The sequence below is a fragment of the Mercenaria mercenaria genome, chromosome 12 (genome assembly GCF_021730395.1).
Source record: "Mercenaria mercenaria strain notata chromosome 12, MADL_Memer_1, whole genome shotgun sequence".
In the NCBI taxonomy this organism is placed as follows: domain Eukaryota; kingdom Metazoa; phylum Mollusca; class Bivalvia; order Venerida; family Veneridae; genus Mercenaria; species Mercenaria mercenaria.
In genome coordinates, this window is record NC_069372.1 from 63,336,848 (window position 1) to 63,347,870 (window position 11,023).

At 32.6% G+C, this 11,023-nt stretch overlaps 1 protein-coding gene across 1 annotated transcript; it reads right to left on the minus strand.

Annotated features, from left to right (window-relative positions):
- Window positions 1–8,761: 8,761 nt before the first annotated feature.
- On the minus strand, window positions 8,762–10,424 carry LOC128547421 (uncharacterized). The gene is made up of 2 exons (XM_053520215.1): window positions 10,022–10,424; window positions 8,762–9,364 (listed from the first exon to the last, which is right to left on the minus strand). Exons 1-2 carry the CDS (start codon window positions 10,218–10,220, stop codon window positions 9,162–9,164), a joined length of 402 nt encoding a protein of 133 aa, XP_053376190.1. The 5' UTR covers window positions 10,221–10,424; the 3' UTR covers window positions 8,762–9,161.
- Between the last annotated feature and the right edge of the window lie 599 nt (window positions 10,425–11,023).

Here is an 11,023-nt window from a genome sequence, read left to right on the forward strand (position 1 = left end):
CCGTATAAAATTTGAGATGTCACATACAAACTAGTATCTGAGAACATTCTGATGCTTCTGAATATGTGGCAGTTTCTACAAGAGTATGTGGAGGAGCTTTTCCGTATTCTACAAAGAATCTTTCAATTTCCAGGTGTACCGCGGCATCTGCCGACATTACAATATTTAGCTGACGTGTTTGATCACTCGTACTAATGAAACAAAAACTGTTCAACAACTTATAATGCCAATTTTGTTGAATTTGGCAGAGTTACTTTATAATGATTTACGTTTACGTAAATAACTATGTACGAACGTTTAGCAAAAATGTAGAAATCATAAGTTTTGATATAACAGTTTGAAAACTAATGAAATTTCTATATTGTTTTCTATACATAACGGAATCGACATAAGGAATGGCAAATATATACTTAAAATTACTTAAAATGTCAAGCAATATATCAAATATTTATTGAAGAAAACTTGAAATTATAAGATAATAATGCATGAATAAATGTGTTTCGATTTTGGGGCTTGTGGAAAAAAGCAAGCATGAATTTTCGATAAGGAAAGCCACGCTAAGAAATAGCGCAGTTTTCCTAAACCGAAAACCTACGCGTTAATATAAATTGTTATGTATTATTTATGAGCAGACAGTTTTTTTAATTGAATTGACGTAATCAAGAATGTTAATTTCCTCAATTAAGACATTTTATATTCGTTGGTTTATCGTTGTGTTACGAACTCGATGCATGTCAATGTTTTTTGTACATAGAAGTCATAGATAAAAGCAACGCTGATGATATTTCAGATGTAAGCTTAGCATATATTTAATATTCATTACGATAAGTGCAATAGCTCCCATCAAATTATCTTTAGAACGCGACTCATAATAGCATTATTACTAGGAGTGCAATTCCGTGAAAGTTATATAGTTATGTAGAGTAATTCAAGTGCTACAAAGTGGTCGTATGTATTACAGAGGTCCCTTTAATCCGGTCCAACGGGACGTGAGGTACGTCTGACGTTTCATTATCTCTTTTGAACAAACTAAGTCAAGTCGGGTCTACTGTTATTTTGGTTGGTTGCATTCTCCGCTCCAAAACGGTTTTCATTTAGAAATAAGTCTCTATTGTATTGGTAATACAACTGCGATTGAAACAATTGTCAAAATAAATGATCCATTATGTAATATCCTTAGGACAGCCTGCACATATTTATGCAATCTCGCCAGGCATATGTATGTTTTTGACAACACAGAAAATGACGTCACTCGACCTTCAGCTATTTCCGGAAGTAAAGAAAATGAAAGTAGAAATGCTAAACTTGAAAACGAAAGCCGTATTTTGATTCGTCGATAGTCAGGGGTCACGCGCAAGGATCACCCCGTCTAAATGTATGCGCGTGGACATTTTGGACTTTTTTTTCATTTTTTCTCTTCTTTTTTTTTGCTAATGGGGAGTCAATTTTTAGCATTTTCTAACGCTTTAGTACGACATGTTAGCTTTTAATGTACGAAACTATATTTGAGCTCATGATAAACACAAATCCCACAGGGGTCCGTAACGGAGCAAGGGTACATTGATATTTTTGGAACTTCATGAAATCGCTCAAAAGGTCCTTTTTGATGTTGTCTGAAATTGTCAGTATATGCCTCGTATGTAAGATATGATCGTATTTGAGAGTTGCAAACCTAGACATTTTAGAAATTTTTTCAAAATGAATTTCGTGTAATAAATGTTGATTCTACGGGAGCGTGAATGGGCCATTAGACGCTAATACGTTTAATTACGTTATGGCTGCGGAAAGGATATGTAATGTTCTAGATATGACAAAAGAACTTAAGTCGCGGTTTGCAATTATATGAATTCACAAGCATAATCTTATAATAAAAAAGAAAAGTTTTTCATAACACAATTCACAAATAAACATGTCTACTCCACAGCTAAACTGGTACTTTGTGGGGCTTTATTGTGATACTCAGGTAAAACTATTTGACTGGACGACGGTGCGGTAGCCGTGCACTGTTGACTCTCACAAGCATGCGCACATGTCAGCTGATGTTGGCTATGTACTTGGTGAAGATGTATACTTCGATTGCACTGCAAATGGTCGTTGGTCATACAGAGAACTGTTCCTGTAAAAAATAGACAACAAATATGACAACAACGACTGCTGTTCATATATAGCTCGAGAACATCACACATGTAGTCATGTTGTTGTACATGCATATTGTTCGAGCATATAATACATGTAGTCATGTTCTTGTACATATATAGTTCGAGAACATATTACATGTAGCCATCTTGTTGTTGCACTTATGTAGTTCGAAAACATAATATATGTAGTCATGTTGTTGTTGTACGTATATAGTTCGAGATCATAATACATGTACATTGTAGTCATGTTTTGTTGTACATATATAGTTCGAGAACATATTACATGCAGTCATATTGTTATTGTACGTATATTGGTCAAGAACATAATAAATTTAGTCATGTTGTTGTTGTACATATATAGGTCTTATGCATAATACATGTAGTCATATTGTTGTTGTACATATACAGTTCGAGAACATAATACATGTAGTCATGTTGTTGTACATATGTAGCTCGAGAAAAGGTACATTAAGTTATGTTTTCGTGGTACATATACAGTTCGAGAAATAATGCATTTAGTCATATTGTTGTTGTACATACATATTTCGAAAACAATACATGCAGTCATGTTTTGTTGAACATATAATTATTATAGTTTAAGAACATTTCAAATTTAGTATTGTTGTTGTACACATATAGATCGAGAAAAGATGACATTTAGTTGTGTTGTTGTTAAACATATATAGTTTGAGAAAAGGATATATGTAGTCATGCTGTTGTTGTTGTACACATGAAGCCCGTGAACTTAATACATGTAGTCATATGGAATTAAAACAAGATCAATAAATAAATAGATAAATGTGAGTTTGAAAACTATCCTGTGATAACTGCTCCATTAATTTAACTTATGAAATATGATACATGTGTTAATTTATTTGTAGTATTTGTAGGCGATTTAGATAAAAATCTATGTGCAATGTCTCATCATTACTCCGTGCCGTATATTGAATACGGTGAGCTTTAGTTTAAATTTCAAATGAACTGCTTTTGAAGAAGACATAAAAATTAATATCCAAATATATTACTTTAACAATCAGTATGGAAAAATATCCATATATATCAGGTCCTACAGTAAATACCTAGAGATAAGACTGTGCAAAAACAAGCAGATTATTATTTTCTATTGTATACCGAAGAGTTAAAAGTCCGTGGCATCAAGTGGCGTCATACGACAACGATGCGAGTAAACGTTTGCAGATTACATGTAACTCAATTGTTCGGCGTATGATTAGAATGTAGATCAGTGTTTATTAAATAAAGCGCCGAATATATATTTTTGTAGAAAAAAGTAAATATACAAATTTCAGTTGTGAAAACAAATCACTCCTCGCGGCCGAAACGTTACTGTAGATCTACATCTTGTTTATTTTCCTCTAAAAGCAAGAGCCCTAACTACGTAATGGTGAGTTCAATAACATAGAATTGTGCAAATCTTGTAATAGAAATCATTGATATACTGAGTCAGTATCTGATGTTCTGATGTCAGGTCTTTCGTGTTTTATTAACACTGTAGCGGCTATAAGTATATTTCATATAAAGACTTTTGGGTTTAAATTTGAAAAGCGCTAAAAGCATACGTTGCTTCTCGCTCCCATGCCCTCATTCTTCCACAGACATTGTAACTGGGTAAAAAATAGATATTTTCGTTTACAAGAATTGTATACAAGGAAAAAAAGCACATGGCATGTTTAATGTTGCTGTCAGCCAGTTGCATAACAGTAAGACGGGTTTTTCAAGCACTGGCTAAACACGTGAAATTCCTGTCTGGTATGCAAGAAATGTCGATTTTACGTATAAATCCAAGCAGATTTTCTTTTTGTTTCATGTCTTTCAAATGTATTTACTAAATCATGTCAGTTTTACCCTCGCCACGCCTTGCCCACTGGCATCGCCACATGCATAGCCATAAAGTAACAATGTAATATTGGGGGAAAAGTAAAACAATTCTTTGAGAATTTTGTATTGTTTTTACATCTTTTTTATGTTCTGAAGACCAATTTCACCACTTGCTATGGATCATCATGTGACCAGTTACTGACCAATCAGAAAAGCGGAATTTATTAGTCATAAAAATACTTTTTTTATCTACGTAGTCTTTATTTGATGTATATTTTTGAAAGAGTAACCATTTATTGCTAAATCATATACTTTCGTGTTCAAATCAGTTCCGTAGCTGTGAAAAATATAAAAGATCAAAATCCGTTTCCAGTATAACAAACTGTTATATTTCAATAGACTACTGAAATACATGAAATGAGTACTGCAATACCTGCTTGCATGTGATCTATTGGTCGAATGATAACCCCGTCTCGACGAGTGTCTCTTCTGCAGCAGATCCAGCACACACAGATCAATACAACGATCAAGAGAAAAACAATTATACTTCCAAAAATGATGATAAGAACTTCACTGCCATAACAAGACTTAGTATAAGGACTATTGGCATAACTCGTGCCATAATTCGTGCCATAAGACATTGCTGGGCTGAAGGAATAAAATGTTATTTTTTAATTAAATGCAGTTTGTTATCATCAAAAGTAAAACAAATGTTCTATTTCCAAAAGTAAAATAATTTGTTCTGTGACGTAATTGGTAGCAAGAGTAAAATTACATTGTTTACAATGTATACAACATTTATAGTTAATTGATTACTTTTTTCTGCGATTTAACACAACAATTCTGATGTATTATCTTCCTGATGTATTATCCATTTGCTTACGAACTTTTGAATACGTTGAACGTTACATTTTGGTAATAAAATTAAGAAAAGAAGTAGCTTACCGTTGATGTTATAGAAACTGATAGAGTAAATTCAACTCTTCATTAATTTCTCCCTTCAACTGGTGTAAGGTCGTGTCCACATTTTTCTTTTCTTTGCATTTAAGATAAGTCGAACCTACCATTTGTTATCGTTTTATTTCCTTTAAACAGTGCTTTGAATAGATGTAGTAAAAGCTGCGATAAGATATCATCAATATTACATTTACTTTTATAAAATCATTGAATAATACGAGAAGACCTGTTTTACAAAATACGAAAATATAATTTCAAACGCTAAGTACATCCAATGAAATTGATAAATACATTTTCGTCGTTATTCAAGGTGTGTATTAGTAAAAACAGCGACAGCAACTTGAAGATGATTAAACTGCACTGGAATGGGGATAATTAGGGATTTTTGATAAAGAATATGCACATGCATTTTGTTCAGTGAGGAAAAACAGTTGTTTGTTTACAATATAATTTGCTGTACCCGTTCTTAAAAATAGCTCTTCGTAGCACCTCATAAAGATATTTTATCATGAAATAGCTATAGAGAGTAAATTTCAAATTCAAAATCTTTCAGTTATCAGCTTATTTAAGAATGTTGAATCATTTGCAAACTTTGGTGGTCATTTAATTGAAAACCGCGAGCAGGAAATGAAGAAAATAATAATGCTCTTGTATACTTCAGGTAAAATAGTATTGTTTTATAAAAATCTGTCAAAAGAAAACCTTAAACGTAATTTGAAATATTTAATATATTAATGATTAAGTTGAAAATTCACTATTCAAAAGCTATGAAAATATAATTTCCATTTTCTACTTGAACTGAATATACTTGAAATCGAAAGAATATAAATTATGAATAATAGAAAAATATAATATATTTCAGTAAAAATATAAATGTATATGAATACCACGCGAATATGAAGATATTAACAACACCGTAAAATAGAAAAGAAATCTGAATTAGTTTTATAAATAAATGTATGTGTTTGTCTTTTAATAAGGGTATATTTATTTGGTAAAGGAAATGATAAAATAGGTTAACCTATTTGCGCTACGTAACTCAGAGTTTGAAACCGGAACTTTGTTTATATAATCCCAGCGGAATTTTGTTATTAACAAATCTAGTGTGTGGACTCTATGGTTGCAAAGAACAAGTAACTGACTTGTCAAAAAATACATTATTCCTTCCGCGCCCGACAAGATAAGCTTATACAACCTAAAGACAGTAATATTTTGGTTTCCTGGAAAAGATGGATTGTATGCATCGACTCCGGAAAAACTGCTTTTCTGTCTGAAGGGTTTGCTAAATACGTTTGCCGCAATGCATTGAATGTAGAAATCTACGAGACTACTTGGATAGAAAAGCAAACCTTTTCAGAAATCGTTTCATGTCGAGGCGTGGCAAAAGAATTGTAACAGAAAAGCTGCGATATCCTACGATTGCAACCTCCAAAGATCTTACCACTTTAAATAAATAACAAAATTGAAAACATTAAAATAGTTGTACTCTTCTTATTGTTATTCTTCTAATGCTTTAAGTATATTTATACCGACATAATAAAAAAATTCTGATTTATATTTAAAACAAATAAGTGGCAAAGTTTTTGTTAAATATTTAAGTTGTTTATAGAATAGGAAATGCAAGTTATAACTTTATGTCAAGTAATATATAAAATATTTTTATGAAATATTAATTGAACAAAAGTGACAATAAAGGGTTATTTTTCCTTGAAATAATCCTTCAAAAAGCATTGCTGATCGAGTTTTTATCCAACTAATTATGGACCCTTTTAATAGGAACTACACTGTGCAGGCGTGAGAAATTCAGTGATAAAATAAAAGAATCTAACGCCTTACTTAATATGAAAAGCCATGTCAGATCTAAAATGTGAAAAATATATCAAAATATTTTACTTTTAGTAATTGACTACGACTTTATTTTGTGCATTAGATATTAAAATTACCTGTTGATCATTATTCACCGGCAGTGAACTACCTTAAATGATAAAGATGACAAAACTGCTAATACGTTACAGCGATAAGCTGTTTACACTGTTCCATACGACTGTCATGCAACTGCGATGACGTCATATTATACGAAGAGCGTTTGAAAAGTAGTAGCAACAGTGGCGGGCTATCCATACCTCAGTCATTCTCCGAGAAATGATTATCTGAGACCTTCAATGTACTCTCCATCTGACTGTTCACATTTTTCCAGGCGCAAAAGCCACTCACAAAATGCATTTTGGAAGCGCTCTGTTTTGTATACTGTTAATAAACTGGTATAGAGCGCTTCAACCTGCACAGTACCTTCACAGCGGCGCCCCGTTAAGCATGATTGAATGTATGGGTGCAACCAAAAATGTCACAAGGGGAGATATCAGGGCTATATGGTGGTTATGGTAAAACCTTAATATAATTCTCCTTGAGGAATGTCTGTACTTTGGATACGCCAAGATTCCTCGTCTTTATAATTGACGAGCATGGCGGAAGCTTTTTCTGTCCTCTCCATGTTTTTTTTTTCAGTGGTCAATAAATTCGGCATCTAGCGTGCACAAACCTTACGTAGGTTTAGCCTGACATTTAAAATCAGAAAAAAATCGCTGATAAATTAAGACCCGACTGCTCCACTGTGCATCTTGCATATTTCTCGGTTATTACTTTCACAGTATCAATGTCTTTGTCAGACACAGCAGTTAGTTGGAGTCAAGGACGGGCCTCATATTTGGTGCTTGTTCTCCCCTCTTTAAAGAGAGATACCCATCGAGCAATAGTACGGTATCGCAGCGCACGTTGGCTTTTATTTCTGATGCATCGATGCCAAGCAGTCCGCTTACTTTACCATGCGCCCTCTACTCTTCGAATAATTGCAGCAAGATTCAGCCATTTTTTTCTGCCAGTATGATTTGCTACATGTATTTCAACTGCTAATTAAGTGTACTTTTGCACGTGCTTTTTTGTGCCATTTCCGGTAACTTGGACAGAAAAATTAATACTCTTCGCATTGATATGCCACACTTAAAATACTGGATTGTTCCCACTATTTTTCAAATGCTCCTCGTAATCTGCAGCGTACGAATTCATCATTTCAGCTCAAAGAGTACTATATATTGTCAATTTACGACAAGTTTGTTCAAATATTTTTATCGATATATCAGTGTTGTTACACTTAAATTAATGGACTTAACTCTTAACCTTTGAATATGTATGGTTTTAACTGCTTCACTAAGAGCTTAAAACGTTGTGTGTTTTTTCAAGATGAAACCAACGCTACTGAGAATAAGCAAATCTTAGATATTTCTTCTAGCATAATTATAGGTTATTAGCTTTGTATCGGGAAATATGCACGAGTTCTCAGCGGAAATATTGCGCGACTTTAGGAGCGCAATATCCTTCCGCTGAAGAACGAGTGCATATTTCCAGATGCAAAGATAATAACCTTTTTATTACATACACATCTACACGTACAAATATAATGATAATATCATAAATTTGCTCTACAGCCCGAATAGGATTGACAATACTGAACTAAATAGGAAAAAAATAGTGCAAGAACACACACTGAATTACGTCACGCACCCGATATGAAATTCAGGCGTCAGTGTATGGAAAAATATTGACGTTTCCGGTACCAGTGTAACTTAACGGGGAATAGAAACGAGTATGTAATAACATAGATTATTTCTTCAAACATGTCTTCATAATGATTAATTACTTATGTAACCAGACTTTAATCAAGTTTGATATATTTTCAAGATTAAAATAATCTATGTTAAAACAATGATTGTGTATATTTGTACTACAACCATGTATTCATTCGTTTGCAATAAACTAAGATAAAAATAAAGATATAAGTTTGAATACTTTTTTCTAATCACAGTTAGGTTGAACATATATCCTCTGAACCATTATGATGAATACAAGAAATGTCAAAAGATATTATATGTATCAAATTACTATATCCGATAACGTCCAATATCGAATCATAAATTCCGCGCTTTTAAAATAACGTATACGACAGATTCCTTGTCGTAAAATACTTAAAGTAAAATAAATCTATTTTCAATAAATACAATGCAACAAAGAAAGTTACCCTCCATTGTCTGTGGAACAAGAGGTTTGTAAATGTTTATTCACAATGTTGAAATTAAAACATCTTAATTTGCAGATACAACTAATATGATATTTTACATGAACCTTCAAAAATAAAGGAAGATATTCTTTCATGGCCCGTTGTACGATTGAAGATATCTACTCGGCTGTTAAACTAGTCGTGAGTGGACCAACTGGTACAACTGCTGGACTGGATGATTGCGCAGAAGCCGTGCACTGTTGACCGTCAAATCTATGTGTAGGTGTAATCGGTGGTAGGTTATATGCTTGGTGTACATTTGGACTTCGAATTTGTGTTTGGTTAAACTGTACTTGGTCATTGTTTGTGTATAGGACTGTACCTAGGAAATATATGGACAACGTAAGCGATAGAAAGTAACAACATAAAAGAAAAATGTATTGGTGTAAGACAACTAATTTGATACAGAATGTTTTTCAAATAACCTCCCCTGGCCGCCAATCTGAGGGTGGTTGCTTACGTGAAATCTTCTACAGATTAAAACAAGATTTTCTGGCTATGATGTAATATTCTGTTTCCTGATAAAAATGTTTTACTAGTATGTAATATGTACATGTTTGAAGGAATTTAATAAATGACTGCCAATGTTATCAGTGATATAAATATTACAAAAGTTGGACATTATCTACAGGTAAATTTTCTGTAGTAACTGTTATTGTAGGCAATTTATTACTCCGTGAAGTATGATATAGTCACAATGAATAACTTTCTTAAATGATATTCGAAAAACACATTTTAGAAAAAAAGAATAATACACATCATCTTTTGTGTAGATCTAATTTTAATGGCCGATTTGATGTGATTAACAAAAGACACCCTTACACAAGATACCCAGTAGAGAACAATGTACTTAACACTAAACAGAATAAAAAACAGTTGCATCTGGCGCACTTGTCGGATGATAACCCCGGCGCAACAACTGTCCATTATACAACACATCCGTACAATAAAAATAAACAGAATAAATATTGAGTATTACCTGTTTGCATATGATCCATTGGTCGAATGATAACCCCGTCACGGCGATTGTCTCTTCGGCAACATATCCAGCATATACTGATTTGCATAACTACCAGAAGAAATATGATCACACTCCCGAAAATGATGATACCTATTACGCTTGCGCTGCAGTCGTTATCATACGTAGTAGAAGAAGATTCATAAGACCTGTAAGACATGGTTGGTTGTTGAGAGGATATTTCATCAATGTCTAATTATATCGAATTAATTTAAGTAGTTAACTGTAATAAAATGTGAATCTCTTTCTTGCATTTTATTATTTCAATTCCACGAGTGTATTAAGTTTACTGTATAAATAGTCAAATATTATATCTTTAACACATGTTAAAGGTTTATTAGACCCAACTGTTATATTGATAAACGAACAATTACTTCAAACATTAATTAACATATTATGTGCATTAGATTTAAAGATTTAAAGCAATGCACATTGTATTGATGTATAATAGATATTCACAGTTTGTGTACTGCCACTAAAAACTGACTGTCTTTTCAACAATAAACTGATCTATAGACATTTAATTATGAATGTAGCTCTTCATGCAAAATTAATTAATATTTATGATAGAGTTAAATACATTTGATGAGGATTTTATAACAAAACTGCTTACCGTTGTGTAACGATCATAATTTATCTTTAGCTGAAATCTCTGAACTTTAAGTGTGTCTTTAAGATATTTCTAACTTTGATTGCTTGGCGGAGATTTGACGGAATCTACTACTTTATTTTCAATTTTTCAATTTGTTTGACTTAATTAATGATAATAATGATTATAAAAGTGCAAGGAATAATAATTGATTACATAGACTAACCTGCGATAGCATAATCATAAAGACTGCATTTATTTGAGTAATAAATTCACATTTCAAGCGTTAGTTTTCTATTTTCTTTTGTCACTTACAGACGCTCGCTACAGTTTCGTTTTTTTTCCTCAATAGTAGATTTTGATGAAATGTTTTG

Coding starts and splice junctions, on each gene's coding strand:
- LOC128547421 (XM_053520215.1), bottom strand. CDS start 10,220: ATGTCTTACAGGTCTTATGAATCTTCTTCTACTACGTATGATAACGAC. Junction 9,365..10,021: donor AATGGATCATATGCAAACAG/GTAATACTCAAT, acceptor TATATTTCCTAG/GTACAGTCCTATACACAAAC.